Source organism: Arachis stenosperma, chromosome 7, assembly GCF_014773155.1.
Source record: "Arachis stenosperma cultivar V10309 chromosome 7, arast.V10309.gnm1.PFL2, whole genome shotgun sequence".
NCBI lineage: Eukaryota > Viridiplantae > Streptophyta > Magnoliopsida > Fabales > Fabaceae > Arachis > Arachis stenosperma.
In genome coordinates, this window is record NC_080383.1 from 15267060 (window position 1) to 15286355 (window position 19296).

A 19296-nucleotide genomic window follows, 5' to 3' on the forward strand; every position below is an offset into this window, starting at 1 on the left:
CTTACCTATTTACAAGACCCGGATATAGACTTTAGAGCAGTTAACTTGGCTTGTGATGACACATCATCCTTCTCAGATGGTGATGGGACCCTTCTAGAAGACTATTTTAAGCCGTCCATTTATTAAAACAAATGCCCCACTATGTACAATTATTAAGTGCACTAAAATAAAGTGATCTCTGTCACTTGTCTAGGTAAAGTTAGAAAGAGATAAGGCTTATCCTTATCTATCGGCTGGCATTATTTAATAGGCTTGATTAAATTTTGTAAGATGTTGTTGTCGTTTAGATACCTCTATAAAAAGAGGAGCTCACTTCAGTTGTATTCAGATCTCAACGAACATTGTAATATATCTACTTTTTCTTACAAAATGTTCTAAATCTCCCTTCTCTATCTGAAAGCTTAGCTTGTGTTATTTCCTTCTTTCTTATCCAGTGTAATTAAGTATGCTATGAGCTTGTCTCTGTTTCTAGAGAATCCTGCTCATAGAATATGGCACGGATAGGATCTACAGAAATTTCTCATAGTGAAAAAAGGACTCAATATTATAAAACCAAATTCTGTTCGGACCCTTTAAATTTCACTTGTTAAAGTGATTTATAGGGATAAACAAAATGTGTTGTAAGTTGTAACATCAATCTCCTAAAATAATGGAGATCCACCTTGTTACTCAACTCTTTCTGACATTGTGTTTCAATAAAAAATGATCATAATTCTAAAGTTTAATATTACTGTAAATTGAACATAAAATTTTTATAAGTCAAAATTTCCATCGTCACATATTGTAGGTTAAATGATTAGAAAAATCCGTTTTACACTTAATATATATATATATATCCATCAACTTTGGTTGTGTCACTAGCTTAAGTTTTTATTCATTTTAATTAGTTAGTCCATTTTAAATTTACACATATCAATTATTTTTTGAAGTTTGAAGCAAAGGCAACACTTGAGAGTCGCAAATAGTGGAAACCATAATATAAAAGGCGCTCACTTTCTATTTATTTGTCGTTCAAATTTTTCCTTCCTTTTTCTCTCTTCAACTTCTCTCTCCTCGCTCTCTGTAGGGTTCACCATTTCCAAATCCAAATCGCAAAACAAACATAAATCCCACCCATTTCCCCCCCAAAACGGAAAAACCCTTCCAAGAAATCAGAAAAACCTCTTAACAAAATACAGTGACCAGAAAAGCAACGGTTTTTTATTTTCATTTTTTTTGGGGGTCGGATCCGTGAAATGGCGTCGTTGCTGGCGGCGAGCGGCGGCGACACCGTGAAGCTGTTCGACTGCTCCGTGAAGCCCGGCGACCCTTGCACCCTCAGCTACATCCCTTCTCCCGGTTCACAAGTCAATTCTGTGAAGTGGAACCACACCAGTGAGTCCCTAAAATTCTCTCATAAAAAAATTTAGAACCTTTTCTGATTCTGCTTGCGCAGGTTTGCATATAAATTTCAAGATTCAATAGAATTGAGGGGATTTTTGTTTCTGAGTGAATTTTGGTCTTTTGTTTGCAGATTTGGTTGTGGCAAGTGCTGGGGATGATAAGAAGATCTCGTTGTGGAGGAAGAATGGGCAAAGCATGGGGACCATTCCCATTTCTGGCACTGATAGTGGAGATAACATTGAGGTAATCTTCTTCTGTTAAGGGCTTAGAGAATGTAATTCCCATATCTGCATAACACTGAGAACCAACTTTGCCCCTGTGTTTAAATCCTCATTATAGTTCCTGAGGTTGAGAGAGCAGACTCCTAAGTCCTAAATTTGTCCATGCATTTATCAATGCGGGAAACTATAATGTAGTCCCTTAGAATTAAATATATCAGTCATGTTATGCTTGTGCATCGGACACATTGATAACTAAGAGTAAAACGACCCGTTAGGTGGAATGTTAAAATCAACGGAAACTTTGATGAAAAAGATTCATGAATCAGGGGAAAGACTACCTTGTCTGAACTTGCCCTTTGTTGCATTTTTAGAAAATAAAAAGAATGAAAAGAATGACAAAGGCAGTGAGGCATCTTCATAAGATACTTGTGTTCCTTAGTTGGTGTATCTATTCTAAATTTCTTTAAGATCCAGGTGAGCAAGACTGTAGATTGTCTGTGTTGTATTGTATTGCATCTAGGCTTACTTAGATGCATACACTATTTGGTTTATATTAATTTATTTGCTACTATTATATGGTTGCTCCCTTTTGTCTGTTTTGGTCCTGATAGTAACTTGATTTGAATCAAGCATGTTCATTTGGTTCTGTTGGGGTTTTATCATGCTGATATTTCCCCTTTTATTTTTAAACCAGGAGTCTATATCGGCTATCTGCTTCAGTAATAAGGCATCCAGATATATTTGTTCTGGAGGAAGTGGCCAAGTTGTAAGGATATGGGATCTGCAAAAGAAACGCTGTATCAAATGGCTGCGGGGTCATACTAATGCTATCACAGGTGTAATGTACAACTGTAAAGATGAACATTTGGCTTCTATCAGCCTTAGTGGGGACCTTATACTTCATAACCTTGCCTCTGGGGCAAGGGCTGCTGAACTCAAAGATCCCGATCAACAGGTTTCTCTGCTTTGTTGAAGCTTCTATGTCCTTAGTGTTTGGAATTGCATCAATGTTTGCAGACTAATCTCTCTTCTTTAAAATGTTAAGACCAGATGTTGAGAGTTCTTGATTATTCACGAGTTAGTCGTCACCTTCTAGTCACGGCTGGTGATGATGGGACAGTCCATTTGTGGGATACTACTGGTCGTAGCCCTAAGGTATGACATGTGTTGTAATTGTATAGCATGCTGTAACGTTTTATATATATATATATATTAGCCATTTTTCTTGGTTTACAATTGAAGGTGCAGTCTATTTAGACAGTCTTAGAGAATAACATACTCATGCACTCTTATATGATCTTCTAAATCATGTCTTAGTCAACAGCTTAATATTGTTGTCATTCACAGAGTTACCGTCTTCTGTAGCAAGTTCTTTCTTTCTTATTTCTTATTATTATTTCAAATGGATCTATTTGAATTGATCATATTTATTTTATGCTTCTTTTACCCTTTGTTTTGGGGGAAAAAAGGTTTCGTGGATGAAGCAGCATTCTGCTCCAACTGCTGGTATTAGCTTCTCTCCATCCAACGACAAGGTTTCATTTTTCATGGCTTGTTTTAATTTTGTATAATATATACAGTGAAACTGTTGCCTTTCTTTTATGTCTTGAACTTGGGATGATCTTGCTTTTTGACATATTTCTCTCTTTGACAGATCTTTGCTAGTGTGGGTCTTGACAAAAAGTTATATACTTATGACTCCAGTTCTAGAAAACCCTCATCTTGCATTTCCCATGAAGCACCTTTCTCCTCATTGGCCTATCGAGATGATGGTTGGATGCTGGCTGCTGGAACTAGCAATGGCCGAGTGGCATTCTATGACGTTCGTGGAAAACCACAACCTTTTGTTGTTCTTCATGCTTATGGTAGTTCAGAGGTAATCTTTTGCCTCATCTACATCTGCTGGTTTTAATCCATTTAAGCTATTTGTTAGATCTCACCTGACAATAAGATTGACTTAAGGAAGTGCAAGCACTTGGGTGCTGCTGATGCATTTTTCATCTTATGCTGACATGGACTAATGGGACTATTTAAGCTAGTATAAGCTTTCCAATTTACATATAGAGTTTTGTCTCAATCCTGAATGAGGCAAGTTAGGCAATATGAATAATGTTCTATACTAGATGGATTTATCTGTGCTTTTTCTTTTAATTCCCTAATGCGATGATCTGGGTTAACAAGTGACCTTATCTATGCTAAATATACTCATGATCTGTCAAATAACGTGTCTGTATGTTTACGGAAAAATGCAAATTGAAAAATCTTTTAAATAATGGGAGTCTTTTAATGATGTCCTAAGGTGCTCCCATGTTCCTTGGTCATTCAAGAATATAGAAATAATCAAAATATAGAAATCTTTTAAAAGCATTGATCTCCTGATTTTTGCGCTCTGGTTTATTTTCAGAAACTTAGTGTCATCTTTTTCTTCTAAATTATTATGGCATGCAACAGGCTGTGACAAGCTTGTGCTGGCAAAGGTCAAAACCAGTTATTGTTAATGAAAATTGCTCTGCTGAGACTGCTCTTGTGGGAGATGCAGTTGAAGATTCAATCCTTATGCCTGATCCTTTACCTTCTGCAACTGCGTCGAGTGTTTCTCTGTCAACATCAGTGTCCACTACAAGGAATCCAAGTCGTTTGAGTGCTTCCATTGACACATCATCATTTACAGCATCCAGCGGTGGATTCACATCAAGCATACTGAATTCATCTACGGCAGAAGAAACACCACTACGAAACCCTTTATGGCCAGGTGGACACCTGTCAAGGTTGCAAGCTACACGCTCTAGTTATAACTTCAAGGATGACATGGAGGTATTCTCCCCACTTGTGGATGTTCAGCCAATAGCATCTTCACTATGGGATGACAATGGATCAAAGAAGGATGGCCCATTTGGAGATAAGAAACCTTCATCGTCACTGTTTCCATCGTCCAGTCGAAAATTTCCAAATTCAGAGGAAGGAATTAGTGATCATCCAATATTAGATTGGAAATCTGCCTCAACCGCCAAGCAGGTTCGTTTCTCTCATTGCCCTTATTTTGAATTTAACTGCTCCACTAATCTATATACTTTCAATTCACGGTCCAACATATCTTTATTTAAAATCTGCCTTCCATCTTCCATGCCATCAGTGAACTTGTTAATGTGTAGCACACTAGCACTTAAATTTGCTAACATGTAACGGAAGAACTTGGTTTGTTGAGGGGGAAAAAAGGCAAGATTGTAATTATTTTCTTTGAAATAAAGAAGACAATAAGATATCAATTATCATATAATATAACATATCCTAGAATATCAAAATGTATCTGTGATGATAGCATAGAATCAATTCTAATATCTATTTTAATTTTATGATTTTTCGTATTTAGCTAGGATTAAGAGTATAGTACTATGATAAATATGACTTAGGATTTTGTCTATTTAACACATTATCTTTCTCAGTCACATCAGATCATACTAATATTCAGTCTTTATTCGCACCTCTCTCTATCTCTCTCTCCCCCCGGAATTCATAAGAAAATAATGAAATTCTACTATGTAAGAATATCAATTAGTTGTGTTATAAAGTGGTTCATAAATTGTTGTCTGACTTTAATTCGTTGTTGCACTTACTCAGTCCACACGGAAGTTCGATTTAATATTAGCTTTTGCCTGGTAGATTATCCTAGTTTGACTGATCATATTGCAAACTAATTTTGTGTAGGATATAACTCAACCTTCCTTTCCACCTGTCGGGTCAACTACTCCTCCATCTTCAAAGAATGAAGATTCATCTTCTATCACGCCTCCGGAAGCTTGGGGTGGTGAGAAGTTATCTGATAAATACGCTTTCATACGTCAGCCTGTCAATGCTCCATCTCGTTTGGGGATGTTGGCTTCTGGTAGTCAAAGTGCAGGGTCAACATTATCTTCATTACATGATCCATCCTCATCATCAGCTCTCAGTTCCTATACAAGTTCAAGCCTAAGTTTTGCCAATTTACGTGCAAAGGATGTCTCTACAGGCCAAGAGACTTCACTGGGATTTTCTGATAACATGTTCCCTACTTCTTTGCCTCTGTCCATCAATACAAAATCTAGCCTTGGTCAGGCAAATAGTGATTCTCCGAGAATCCTTGATTCCCCCAAAATGTCATCCTTTACTCGGAGGTTTTCTACGTATGCAGAAAGAATAAGCACTACCTCTGCATTCAGTGATGGAGTATCTGGTTCACCCAAGATTAAGAAATCGGGTGCAGAAACTAGAGAAGAACTTCTAAATACCTTGCTGATGAAGACTGATATATCTGCTCCAACAGAATCTGGCTCTCTTCCCCTTGTAAATGTAAGTTATGCATACAAGATAATTAGATATGATGATTTCATCTACTGCATGTATTGATGTGTGCTTTTAGAACATTTTTCTCATTGTAGAATCTTCTGCTACTGTGCTTCTGACTGTAAATTATTCATTGAACCCAGTATGATAGTATCTTAATACATATTTATATTAGTTGTTTTAGTTTTCTTATCTTTATTGAGTTATGAAATTTGATGATAGGGAATAAGCTCACAACCGAAAGCATCTCAGTCAGATGGACATGGATCATCATTCACGCTTCAACTCTTTCAAAGAACTCTTGAAGAAACTCTAGATTCCTTTCAAAAATCTATACACGAGGATATGAGAAACCTTCATATCGAAATTTTAAGACAGTTCCATCTGCAAGAGGTTTGCCTCTAGAGTTAATCAGTCATTTTGATTTTCTTTTATTTCTTCCAACCCTTTTTTATTAATTGTCAAATTCGACAGATGGAAATGTCAACCAAGATGAATGACATTCTGGAAATCCAAGCTGAGTTGATGAAAGAAGTAAAGTCTCTTCGTAAAGAAAACCAGCAGCTCAGACAAATGCTATGATTGATGTGAATACAGTTGAATCATTTTTTGTTGTGTTTTTGCTGATTGCCTTTGTGATATTTCTTTTACAAATTGGCAATTATTGTATGTCTTATTATAGGCTTCTTGATTGTGTATTAGCTTTTAGAGGGTGGTGTTTGAATTGCTTGTTACTGGAAGAGAGAGAGGGCTTTCAATATATGTACAGAGATGATAATTTTTCAAAAATGGAATGGAATCTTTGTTGGGCTATCTATGGCTTGCAGGCTTGATATTTTGAAATTGTTATTTGTACATATAATGTGAGATATTTTGTTAAGGTGCGTGAGATATAGACCATCACCTCATATAATGGCAAATAATGTATGAATCAATTGAAATATTTTAAAGCTACACAATTTAACTGCTCAACAGATGTACCAGGTTTTTATCAAGAATAATGCTCATCTCAAGTTTTTTTATGAATTAAGTCTAACCAAGTTAAATAATAAGGCTTGTAATAATGTTAGCCATAAGTAATTTTTGTTATGTTAGACTAACTTGGTTAACAAAAGACGAATAATTGCGAATTTCCAAATTTGATTATAATGGTAGCTGATTGAATTCTGTTGGAGGTTAAATGAGTTGTTTGATATAGTTGCATTTAATAATTGGTTGACATAGTTTACTGCCATAACTAATGTGTTAACCAACCGAAATTATGGAATCCAATTTATTGAATTTAGTGGGATTTGAAAACCATTAGAACAAAAAGGCAACAGCATAACGTGAAGAAATGGAATGGATCAAGTACAGAAAAGTTGCCACTTTCATTGCACTCCTGACCTAACGAGACAGAAAGTGTTTGATGATGAAACATTAAATGTTAGATAGCAGCATCACAGGAATTCGGGAACAACGGCTTTTCAAATCCCATATGATATTATGCTGTTAGATCTCATAAAAATATTCCATTAATAAAGATGAAAATTCACACTTGATGTACTACCAAACAAAATTTTCAATTGATACATTTATTAGTTAACAGGAATAAAACATGTGACTATATGTGAGTGTGCAAAAATTAATGCATTTCATATCCTTCCCTTTAACAATCACCATTCACCCAGATAATTAAAAATAAATTTAAATAGAATTTGCATTTTTTAAGTTTCAATTACAGTGAAGTTAAATTCTAAAGTAATCTTAAGATTGAAATAGTATTTGAGATATTAATTGTACTAAAAAAGTCTGAAATTAACAAAAGTATATAATGTTTAATTTCTAACAACATGATGAATTCATTAATAAAAAAGGACTTAGAAATATAATTAAAATTTAAAAGACTATTTTAATGTACGCTACTAATATGAGAGAGACCAATTTAAGATTTATCTCATTACATTGTCCACAAAGAGTTTGTAACTAGTAAACATTAATTTGGTCTAAAAGAAAAAAGTTTGTAAAATCAATTTCAAAAGATTAGTCCAAAAGAAATTGATTTTGCTCAGAGTCTATGAGTTTAGAACTGATTCGAGACTTCACTCATTGTTTTCTCTCTTCTTCTGTCCAACAGCCGCAATTTACCAAAAATCCAAATAAATGGAATCAAATTAAAAGATACCACAAAAAGATAACTTCTTTTTATCCTTCAATCTCAAACCCATCTTCCATTTTTTCCCACTCCACTTTAACTCATTTGTCCCTTCCTCTGCTTTCTTCGCGGAACCAATCGTCTATCTACTTCGCAAATTCTCACTCTCTTTCTGCTTTTTCTGTTTCATTCAGAATTCAAGCCTTAATTGTCATGGCTGAACAAGGCATATACTCAAACACCTCTCCTTCATTTTTCCAGCTTCTGGGATGCTTCAGCTTAAGTAAAAATCTGATTTTTAATTTTGGGTTTTGCAGAAGGTGGAAATGGGTCCCCAAAAGTTTCATCTTTGACCCCTTATGAAGAAGCATTGGATGCTCTGTCATCTTTAATCACTAGGCGCACTCGTGCTGATAGTAGCAATATGGGGGATCAGTTTAGTCATCTTTTTGAGTACCTAAAGGTAACAAAGTTTCTGAGTTTGGTTAGAAAATTTTGGGTTAGCTTTGTTGAGATTGCTCATGTTAACAACGGTGTGCAATTCCTATAGATGCTTGATTTGGAGGAAGCTATTTCAAATATGAAGATTATCCATGTTGCTGGCACCAAAGGGAAGGTACTGTCTCTTAACTCAGGTGGTTGCTTGGAAATGAAGCTATCATAAGAGGTTCAGTTCAAAACTTTAAGTGAATTCAAATGTGATTTGGTAGTTTGTGAAGTTAGATTAGAATTAAGACAGAAAGTGTAGCTATGGATCTCCGCTTAAAACTTTGATTATGTTGTAGTTAGTAATTCTATGCTTATTTTAGTGATGGAAATTGTTTTTGAACTTTGGTTGCTTAGGGATCTACATGCACTTTTGCTGAATCTATATTACGTAACTGTGGCTTTCGCACTGGCCTTTTCACTTCTCCTCACCTCATTGATATCCGAGAAAGATTTCGTTTAGATGGGTCAGTCTTTCATTCATTTGTTGATTTTATTTCCTTTTACTACTTTTCATCCATCAAGTTGCATCATCTTTTAGTTCATTATCTTTTGGAGTAGGTAATTTGAAATTTTGTTTCCAGCTGCTTAGTCAAGGGTGCACACTCATTTAGCTTGAGTTCTGAACTGCACTTGTTTTGTGACAAAAATTTATTCTTTTAGTAAAGTAGCTACTGAAATCGCCTCGTAGTTTTACCTCTGTTCTTTAGCTAAATTTAGGCCTAATGAAATATATTATATTATATGGTGCCATTAATTAAAATATATCTGCAGTTCTTTGATTCGTTAACATTATTCTTGTTGCTCCCGCAGTATGGAAATTTGTAAAGAGAAGTTTTTAGCATATTTCTGGTGGTGTTATGATAGATTAAAGGTACGTTTATAACACTTTATTAAGCCATAATAATTGCAATTCTGGTGTATTATAACAGTAATGTATGGTGTGCAAGCCTGGTTACTTTAGTGAACACTTCCAATTATTGTATTTGTAGATGTTTGCTCATAATATTAACAAAACTGTTTTCTTATTCTGGTGGTACTCAGGAGAAAACTGATGATAATATTCCAATGCCTCCTTATTTTCGCTTCCTTGCTTTACTTGCCTTCAAGATATTTGCAGCAGAACAGGTTTGATATTTATGCTTTGAATTCCCATGCAAGTTTGTAGGTAGAGATACAACCCCATTTTTTGGGAAAAAGAAAAGAAAGGGGGGGGGGGGGGGGCGATGTTGGTGGTGTTAGATGTTGTGTTATTAATGAATAGAGGTTTCTTCTTTTCAAAATTCTTTGCAGGTAGATGTTGCAATAATGGAGGTTGGATTAGGTGGAAAGTATGATGCAACAAATGTGGTACGCACTATTTTCATTGCGACTGAAATTTGTTGTCCCCCTATTATTACAAGATTAAAAGACTGTTTGATTGTTGACTCTCGATATTTCCATCGATGTTCTCAACATATTTCATATCTTGAAACAAGCTCATGTAGTATCGTTGACTCTTCAGGTTCGAGAACCTGTTGTTTGTGGTATAACTTCCCTAGGGTATGACCACATGGAGATTCTTGGTTAGTTTTCAATCTTTGTATTCTTGATAATACCTTATAAAATTCATGAATTGTCAGAATATATCTAACATGATGTTGTGACACCAATGATACTGTTCATTCAGTTTATTTCTATTGGATTCTGTTAACAGGGAATACTCTTGGAGAAATTGCTGGTGAGAAGGCTGGTATATTTAAGGTATGTTTAGATTAAAATATTTTCTTAGTTTTGAATATGAATGCCTTTTGAATTCTCTGTCTGTCCTTTCTTTCTAAATCCATCAATTGTAATCTATATTTTCTATTTTTCGCACTGCAGGATCAAATCCCAGCTTTTACAGTGCCTCAGCCTGATGAAGCAATGCGTGTGCTTGAGGAGAAGGCTTCTCAATTGAATGTAATTGTGTTCTTTCATGAGGCTATTTTGTTCTTAGCTTCCTGAAAAGAATCTAAATAACTCATCAGTAGGCATAATCGTATAACAACATTGGCACATAAAAAATCAAGTAACATGATACAACGTTCCATGTGTTCGTTCTGTTTTAAGAGTGAAATATCTTGTGTCAATGTGATGAGTTCAGCAGCAATTGAACATGTACAAGTTCATTAATTTACTTTGTTGAGGCTATATCCAGATCATCATTATGAATATTTGCATTGTTTTGGAAAGGAGTTATGCATATCTTATCATATACATTCTTCATTTGATCAGGTTGTGCTTTCATCTTCATGCGATTTTCCATTTGTCAATGACTATCTGAAAGACAGGGTATATGTAACTGCAGGTACCCCTTCAAGTTGTAACCCCATTAGAACCGAGTTTGCTAAATGGTTTAAGACTTGGTCTTGAAGGTGAGCACCAATATCTGAATGCCAGTCTTGCTGTCGCACTGTGCTCTACATGGCTGAAAAGGACTGGCCATCTTGGAGACACTAATTTGGAGCAATCTGTAAGTTCTAAAGTAGTGCTTTTGTTTCCTTCTTTCTTTCTCTTTCTTTTTCTTTTCCTTCAGTGCCTCACATGTACATATATACCTGCAAGAAGAACACTTTGCCGGAGCAATTCGTAAAAGGGTTAACAAGTGCGAGTTTGCAAGGAAGGGCTCAGATTGTTCCTGATCAACTCATCAATAATGATAGATCAAATGATCTTGTCTTCTTTTTAGACGGGGCTCATAGTCCTGAAAGCATGGAAGTATGTGCACGTTGGTTTTCTCTTGCCATTAAAGAATACAACCCGGACCAAACCTTGTTTAATCGGCAACCAGATAGTTCTAAGTTCTCACTTGAAGTAGTGAAGATGCATCATGGCGACAGAAAATCCACTCAGGTAGAATTCCAACTTTTATATCTTGGTATAAAAGCTATTCCTGGAATATCATTTCATAGAAGTTCAGAAATTAGCAGTTAAAGTTGGACATGAAAGCCGGTTTTTGTTCGAATATTTAAAAGCTCATGAAATAAGACTGCAAAAGCTGTCATGGAAATTTTTGGGTTAAGTCATTGAATTACTTGCAGATATTGCTATTCAATTGCTTGACCGTACGAGATCCGGATTTGCTTCTTCCTCGCTTGATGAAAACATGTGCTGATCATGGTTAGTAGTCCATACTCTAGATTTTCTTACATCACAGTTTCACAATAATGTCAGAATCCTAATTCAATATTGGTAGAAATAATTCCGGAGACTAACAATGTTTAGCAAATAAGTGGCAGCATTCCGAGACATTTATGTCTTATCAGGGATAAATAAAACAATGCAAATTTATTTACCTATTCATAATTTTTTCCCATTAAAATTTTAGGTGTCTACTTCAAGAAGGCCCTCTTTGTTCCAAGTGTATCTGTGTATAACAAAGTTGGATCCCAGGCTATGGCACCAATGGATTCGAATGTTGATCTGTCATGGCAGTTAACTCTCCAGAGAGTGTGGGAAAATCTTATGCAAGTCAACAAAGGTGTTAATCTTTTTTCTTCTCCTGTGTGGGAAAATCTTATGCAAAGCTTATGAAATTATCGGAAATTTAATCTATGCATGATGACTACATCTTGGCAGGCAAAATTACGGATGTAGCCTCTGAAGAACTAAAAGAAGATATGGAAATGAGTGCTAGTAATTGTGAACATAGCGCAGTGTTTCCGTCATTGCCGGTGGCTCTCAAATGGCTTAGAGACAGAGTGCAACAAAATCAGTCGGTTCGTTTTCAGGTAACACAAATTAGTAAGGAGAATTATCATAAGATAAGAGAATTTAATGACTGAACTTGAATGTAATGTAATGTTTCCCTTGATAGTTGATATACTTTATTCTATGTTATTCTCATCATTTAGCTCACATTTTTAAATCACTTTTTGTTATACTTGAAGGTGAAAACTCACGTGAAGTTGTCTTCATGTGAAGTTGATAATTAAAAATCATTAAATGGTAATTTAGTCCAACATATCAAATCATCTAACAGTTCTCAACTATCAACTTCAAATGAAGATAACATCTGAGTCTTCACCATACTTGAAATCTTGAAGCTCACAATATTAGGGTAAGGGAGTGTCATGTCTTTCAAATATTAAAGCGAGTCACTGCATATTTTTGGAAAGCGAAGAGTGCCATTTTTAATATCGCCGAATCTTAGGGAGCGGTCAATGTAATTTACGCTTGTTACAAATGATTGCAATTTTCCAACTGATCAAAATTGTGTGGTTGATGATACAACAGGTCCTTGTGACTGGTTCTTTACATCTTGTTGGTGATGTGCTGAAATTAGTCAAGAAGTGATTCATTGGATGAATTTGAAGGCTTCCTTCAAAGTTATTTCTAAATGCATGTGGTGCTAATATTCAAGATGAGTTCTCTCTGGAGTTCACACTGATTGAAGTGATATTGATATTTTGTTGCCAAGAACAAAAATGATACATCCAAGTCCATTGGTTCATCCTCAGGATGGTGACTTTCTTGCTGCTCCATTTTCATACTAAAAGAAAAAAGAAAAAGAGAAACACATTACCCATAAATGAGTCACTTGGGTCTTTCTTATTTTTAGTCTTGATTCTTTCTGTGAGATTTACTTAAATTTGCTTATTTTGACTTTAGTATAAACACGCAATATAAGTACTATAAATAACACTATGTAATATTTTCTTCTGAGATCTTCAATTCATTAAGAGCAAAACATATTTTTAAACTCACTAAATAATTAAAAAGTACTTATAAATTATCTTTTTTGTAAAAAAAAAAAAAGACAAAACTCATACTGTGTCAAAAAGAATTCAATCCACCTTTCTGATCTTTAGCAGATGTGCCAAATTTGGCTCTATCAGACTATTAGTAGGAAACAAGAAAGTAGAAAACATCATTTTCTTTATAAAAAAATATGTAACTTAGAGTAGTTAATGAGAAAAGAGGCATGTACTTGTAATTTAAGATTTATTGGGATTAATACTTTGTATAACATTGCATTTTTTGTATATTTGGATAACCATAACTTGTCATATGATCATTTGGGGAGATGGAGATACCTAAACATAAAATCCTCTATGATATCTTAAATAACTATGAAAAATTATTAGATATTTTTAGTGTAAATTATAAATCTTAAATTGATATATTAATTGAATAATAAATTATTAATGAGTGTTTATAATAAAGTTATTTTAACACATGGTATAACTTAACTGGAGTGTACATATTTTTATTTTATTTTCAATAACTAGGAGTGTGCATGGGTCGGGTGAAACCGGGTTTGATGTGACCTAGACCCGGTCCGAAATATGTATCGGGTCCATTTATGAGACCCGAATCCGACCCTAGACCCGATGAAATCTATACCCTTTCGGACCACAACTATATCGGGTGAAAACCGGGTGAAAATCGGGCCGTTAACATTATATTACCTTGATACCTTCTTGTAAGTTAGCATGTAAAAGTATCCAAATTTCTAAGACTCCAACCATTATTTGACATGGTAAAATTCACTTAGAAAAATATAACAAGAACCAACTCTTCTCTAAAATTAAAGCATAACCATAATCAATACTAATATTGCCTAATAACACCAAATATTTAAATCAATACAAATAACACAATATTATGCATTAGTCTAAAGTCTTATGCATTTTAAATATAAAACATTAACTTATAGTCTTATATATAATGACTAATAATACAAAATATTAAGGTTTACAATACTTAAATTCCACATAATAAAAGCCATCATCCATCACTAATAATACAAAATATTTATTGTGTATGATGACCGGGCCACCGGGCCGATTTCGGGTGACCCGAGCTATGGCCCGGACCCGACCCCAAATAATGACCGGGTCTATTTTTGAGACCCTTACCCGGCCCTAAACCCGATAAAATCACACCAAATTAGCCCCTAAAGTGTTCGAAACCGGGCCGGGCTATGCACACCCCTATGACAATAACTAATAACAACTCTGTTATGATATAATGACGTCTGAAACACTCGTTCACCTTGTCTGGGTGGTGTAGTTGGTTATCACGCTAGTCTCACACACTAGAGGTCCCCGGTTCGAAACCGGGCTCAGACATATTCATTTATTTAAATTTTTTCCACCAAATAAACGGGCCAGTTAATTGTCCCCACCTTGATACTTTATGATAATATAACCCACTTCAGCACATGACCTCTTGTTCCGGGCCCATTGGAAGAGCCCATTCCCCCTTTCTATCACATGAGCCTCGTTGTAAATCAAGGCCTGCGTACGGAACGAGGAATAAAAAATTTGACTAATAATTTTATTTTGAATTACCAAAAAAAAAAAAATTTTTCTTTTGATACTTTAAATTAAAAGTCGAATAATATCCTAAACTTGTCTCAGGTAATTTTAGTAGACAATTTGATTATCTAAAAATTTTAATTAATAAAGTAATCTTTAACTTTTTATTTTGTTAAACAAATTTATTTTTCGTCAAATTTTGATAAAAAAATTATTATTTATTTAATAAAAGGTCTAATAATTTTTATGAATTTTTTAAATTTTTAGAATGGTCATAAAGTCTAAAGACAAACAATATGATGGAAAATTAATTTATTTAATAAAATAAAATTTTAAAAATTAATTTAATAATTAAAATTTATTAAAAATTAAAATATCAAATATAAATTTTTTAAGAGTTAATTTGAGATATAATTTTTAAAATTCTTGAGCATATTGTGAAACATGAACAAAGAAGAAGTGTTATTCACATGCTAATAATAAAAAAATTAGATAATGTTTAAAAAAATAAAAATATTAAGTAAATTGTATATATTATTTTTATAATCAACTTTAATTAATTTTTTATATTTTTATTTAACTTAAATTTTTAATTATCAATTTTTAAATTATTAATTAATTATATTAAATTAAATTATCAAATTGACTTAGTTATGTAATATCAAATTTATGTCACTCATTTTATTAATTATTAGTGTTTATTTTAATAATAAAACTATATGAAATTTATTTAAAAATTTTTAAAATTAAAATAAAACGTCTAAAATATTAAAAAAATTAAAATAATAATTTATTCTTGAATTAAATAACAAAAAAGTAATAAAAGACCAGGTACGCAACGCGTGTGGTCCGGGGAGTGAAATTGAAGGGTGCCGGGTCCAAATCCTGTGCAGCAGAGACCACGCTGTCCTCGTTGCAGCCTCGCACCTGCACCTGCAGCTGCACCCACGTTCCTTTCGAACTACGAAAAGCAACAACCTTGGTTTGTTTCTTTTCTCTCTTCTTTTTCTTCTTTCTAGTTTCCATTTTCCAATCTAGGGCTCAAGATTCTCTCTCCGAAGCTTCCAATGCTTCTTCTCCCACTGTGACTTGAGTCAACTTCTCTTTAGCTTCTCTTCGGTGCATTCTGCGTTCCATGGAGGACTCTTACACCGGTCTCCCAACTAGTCACTTGCTCGGTTCAGTTCCTGTACGCATCTCTTTCTCTTACTTTCTTTGAATCTTTTAATTCATGCTTTTGATTTTACGTTGCTGCTTTTAGTTTATACTTGTTAGCTAGATGCATAATGTGCGCCACAAAACTGATTTCTTGAATTTAATAATTTATGTTGGCTCGTTGTGGAAATTGGGGGAATTATGTTTGACTTTCTAGAAAAAAAAAAAAAAAGAGACAAATATAAAAATTGGTTGTAACAGTGGTTCCAGTTTTAGGGAAAATATTGAAGAATTCAGGAGATTAATATTCATTGCTAAAATGAGTGGGACACTGCCAACACTTCCATTGTTCAAAATAGGTTACTCACTCTCAATATCTGAAACTAGTGTTGAAGAGAATTTTGTTCCTGTAGTGAGCTTATCTGACTCAAATCAAAGATTAGACTAGGTCTAATGGATTTCATAATTTTGACCTGTTTATGACTTTAGCATTTAATTGGTCTCACTAGCTTGTAAATTGTATAGTGTGATTAGTGTCATAGGAATAATTATTTGGATTACAAACTTGCTGATCAAAATTATTCTGTTTCCCTTTCATATTTTAGTTGGTTTAAATTTATTTTATTAACTTTGCGTGTGTTTGTGTTTGGTGTTCAGGCTGCCACAAATGATGAAAATAATACTGCAAAACAAGAGGGTATGGAGTTATAAAATTGATTTTTATTTTGTTGCTGCTTGTGAGATATTTATTCTTTCCTACTTTTGGTCCTCCTAATTTTACTTATGAACCTACTTGTAGCTACTGATGCAAATATGCAAACATTCCCTCCCAACCATGCAGGAGACAGAGGACGAGGATATCATACTCTTGACAATCCACCTGGTATGTTTCCAGAATTGCGGGCGGAAAAGATATAGTTGTTCCATTGCCTGTTCTTTGAATAGCAGCTAACTTAATTATTTTCTGGATATTGAATGATCTTGATTGTTTTTTTTTTCCTATCTTTAACCAAGTCAACAACACTGATTGATTCCAGTTTTACACCATATTTTAGAATAACTTCCAGTTGTATTTTCATTGGCACTTGCTGGTATAATGAGTCATATATTAATATTTAGTTTATTCATCCTTGCAGAAACTTTTGAACAACAGTCAGCAAACAATTGGAGGGGAGTCTTTAGTGTCTCATCCTACACACAGTATTTCAATGTAGATACAGATGTTGTCATATTCAGATTGATAAGTTCCTTTAATCCATACGGTGGAGACTTTTTCAGCAAGATAGATGCTAACCCTGATTTGTACGTGCTTCTTTCCTTGTATTGCTATTTTTCTATCATCGATGCAGAGACTTACTTGGATTGTATATTGTAATATGATACTTGGATCAAAACTGCAATTGAATTGGATGTTAACATTTATGGTTAAACTCCTGCCAACATCCCTTGGCTTTTTTGGCTTATTATTTGTATACATTTCCTGAATTTATTCTCCATTTTCAGCATCCAATCCCAACAGCATAAATTATGCATATTACTCAGCATCTAATGCCTAACATTGCAATTATTTTTATGTTATTATAGATATGGCCTAATATGGGTCTCAACAACATTGGTTTTTGTACTTGCCGCACTTGGGAATCTTGCTACATACCTTATGCAAAAACATACAGGTACCAGTACATCATGGAGCTTTGATGTTGGCTATATGAATGTGGCTGCATGTGCAATCTATGGCTATGCAATAGTGGTCCCTCTCGCATACTACTTCTTCCTTCAGTATATGGGTTCGAATGCTAGCCTCATTAGGTTCTGGTGCATGTGGGGATATTCCCTCTCCATTTTCATAATATCCTCTGTAAGTTTCTGATTTCTTCATTGTGATGAATTGCGTAATTATTATATAAATACATTCATAAATCTATTTTTATTATCAAGTGCATATCTGCAATGTGGGCGATCTGCTAAAAACTATCTCAACAAAATGAGACATACAAAACTAACCATCATGAATAAGGCCATGGATCTCAAACTTGCGTCTCTTACCATGCAACTAACCATTAGAACCAAGGCCATGGTGATAATATGATAGCAAAGGATGGATCCATGTTCAACAAATTTTGTTTCAGATGACCGTTAAGCATAAATAACGGTTCTCTTATGTTTAAAAAGTTAAAACAATTTATTTTTCGAACTTGATACATAATTTCTACCAATTGATAGGAAAACTACATCATTATCTATATAATATATTTTTTATTTTGTATTGTTATAATATCATTATCTAACTCATCTTGTTCTTTGGGATAATTTCAGTTTCTGTTGTTGATTCCGGTTGAGGCTCTTCGGTGGCTTATAATAATCCTTACTGGTGTAGCCTCAGCTAGCTTTGTTGCCTTAAACTTGAAGTCTTGCATAGAAGGCAATGAACTTTCAGTGGCTATTGTTGCCGCATTTTTCTTGCAAATAGCTCTGGCAGTCTTCATCAAGGTTTGGTTCTTTGCATAGTTATTGCTGGTGCACACCATTGGCTTGGTTTATGCGAGCGGAAATGTCTCTAGAAGAACTGGTTTGCGTTTTTCGGATTTACTAGTCGAGAAGAATCAGAGGTTGTAGCAGTTGTGTAATGTTTGAGCAGCTTGTGTTTCTATGTAAATATACTATATCAGCTTAATCTTTTCTTCTCTCTTTTTTCTGGAGGGGATTTAGTCTTGTAGTTCTTTTGCTCAAAGCCAAGTTATCTCCGTTTTGAAGATGATATTGTAATGTCACAGTTCTCTCATGACACGGTTGATTTTCCCAGTTGAAACTGTAATGAGTATTTTAACATTTACGCCTAATTTATTACATTCTCCTTCTGTTACATCCAATTATAAAATCACCTATTAGGTTTCTTACTATATAGAATGGAAATGATGTTTGTAAGAGTATAAGAATATCCGGATTGAAATATGATTCTCAAAGCGGATGTTCCTCAAGGGAGTGGTGATGCCACAGGCAAAAAGAGATTCATAGAATGTTTTAAGAAAAAAAAGTTATTTGCTGTATTTTATTAATTCCTGAACAAGATATATATATATAAAATTGTAAACACAAGCCCATGTATCCATTTCGGTCTGAAATAGTTTCGCTTTTGCACAATTTTTAAACCTTAAACAGAGATGTAAACACAAACCCTTTGATTGAAATCAATAGGGAAGAATACAACTCCTAATTGATCCATTAGTCAAGCGATAATAATTCTACCGTTAAGCATATCTTTTACTTTTACTTTTAGGGTTTAGTTTCAAGACTGATGAATGCCATAAAGTGC

The 19296-nt window shown here is 34.2% G+C and overlaps 3 protein-coding genes and 1 non-coding gene across 7 annotated transcripts; all 4 read left to right on the forward strand.

The window, feature by feature from the left end:
* The first annotated feature begins 1021 nt into the window (after positions 1 to 1021).
* Positions 1022 to 6781, forward strand: LOC130942095 (protein NEDD1). The gene is made up of 10 exons (XM_057870783.1): positions 1022 to 1374; positions 1514 to 1626; positions 2299 to 2559; positions 2655 to 2759; positions 3074 to 3139; positions 3259 to 3480; positions 4056 to 4619; positions 5310 to 5930; positions 6147 to 6317; positions 6399 to 6781. Exons 1-10 carry the CDS (start codon positions 1236 to 1238, stop codon positions 6504 to 6506), a joined length of 2370 nt encoding a protein of 789 aa, XP_057726766.1. The 5' UTR covers positions 1022 to 1235; the 3' UTR covers positions 6507 to 6781.
* A 1240-nt stretch (positions 6782 to 8021) lies between these two features.
* LOC130940357 (folylpolyglutamate synthase) lies at positions 8022 to 13230 on the forward strand. Of its 2 annotated transcripts, none has more exons than XM_057868467.1 (16): positions 8022 to 8284; positions 8376 to 8521; positions 8609 to 8674; positions 8902 to 9011; positions 9358 to 9418; positions 9589 to 9672; positions 9838 to 9894; positions 10049 to 10109; positions 10241 to 10287; positions 10408 to 10485; positions 10874 to 11038; positions 11131 to 11418; positions 11607 to 11685; positions 11894 to 12046; positions 12145 to 12296; positions 12802 to 13230. In XM_057868467.1, exons 1-16 carry the CDS (start codon positions 8272 to 8274, stop codon positions 12859 to 12861), a joined length of 1620 nt encoding a protein of 539 aa, XP_057724450.1. In that variant the 5' UTR covers positions 8022 to 8271; the 3' UTR covers positions 12862 to 13230. The 2 variants fall into 2 exon arrangements, with proteins under 2 accessions (XP_057724450.1, XP_057724452.1); XM_057868469.1 differs by having other exon boundaries at positions 8025 to 8284; positions 11134 to 11418.
* Positions 13231 to 14565: 1335 nt separating this feature from the next.
* TRNAV-CAC (transfer RNA valine (anticodon CAC)) lies at positions 14566 to 14639 on the forward strand. Its single transcript has one exon. It is a non-coding gene; the product is annotated as a tRNA-Val (tRNA).
* A 1045-nt stretch (positions 14640 to 15684) lies between these two features.
* LOC130940490 (uncharacterized) lies at positions 15685 to 18861 on the forward strand. Of its 3 annotated transcripts, none has more exons than XM_057868624.1 (7): positions 15685 to 15810; positions 15938 to 16017; positions 16641 to 16680; positions 16783 to 16866; positions 17120 to 17285; positions 17568 to 17841; positions 18300 to 18861. In XM_057868624.1, the coding sequence occupies exons 2-7, from the start codon at positions 15964 to 15966 to the stop codon at positions 18489 to 18491; spliced, it is 810 nt and encodes a 269-aa protein (XP_057724607.1). In that variant the 5' UTR covers positions 15685 to 15810; positions 15938 to 15963; the 3' UTR covers positions 18492 to 18861. The 3 variants fall into 3 exon arrangements, with proteins under 3 accessions (XP_057724607.1, XP_057724609.1, XP_057724608.1); XM_057868626.1 differs by having other exon boundaries at positions 15691 to 15810; positions 16825 to 16866; XM_057868625.1 differs by having other exon boundaries at positions 15692 to 16017; positions 16825 to 16866.
* Positions 18862 to 19296: the final 435 nt, after the last annotated feature.

Bases quoted from the DNA above. Each gene is read 5' to 3' on its own strand.
- LOC130942095 (XM_057870783.1), top strand. From the start codon at position 1,236: ATGGCGTCGTTGCTGGCGGCGAGCGGCGGCGACACCGTGAAGCTGTTC. The intron at 1,375-1,513 runs GTGAGTCCCTAA...TTTTGTTTGCAG, and splicing joins TGTGAAGTGGAACCACACCA to ATTTGGTTGTGGCAAGTGCT. The intron at 6,318-6,398 runs GTTTGCCTCTAG...CAAATTCGACAG, and splicing joins GACAGTTCCATCTGCAAGAG to ATGGAAATGTCAACCAAGAT.
- LOC130940357 (XM_057868467.1), top strand. The intron at 8,522-8,608 runs GTAACAAAGTTT...CAATTCCTATAG, and splicing joins ATCTTTTTGAGTACCTAAAG to ATGCTTGATTTGGAGGAAGC. The intron at 11,419-11,606 runs GTAGAATTCCAA...AATTACTTGCAG, and splicing joins GCGACAGAAAATCCACTCAG to ATATTGCTATTCAATTGCTT.
- LOC130940490 (XM_057868624.1), top strand. From the start codon at position 15,964: ATGGAGGACTCTTACACCGGTCTCCCAACTAGTCACTTGCTCGGTTCA. The intron at 16,681-16,782 runs GTATGGAGTTAT...ACCTACTTGTAG, and splicing joins TAATACTGCAAAACAAGAGG to CTACTGATGCAAATATGCAA. The intron at 16,867-17,119 runs GTATGTTTCCAG...TCATCCTTGCAG, and splicing joins TACTCTTGACAATCCACCTG to AAACTTTTGAACAACAGTCA.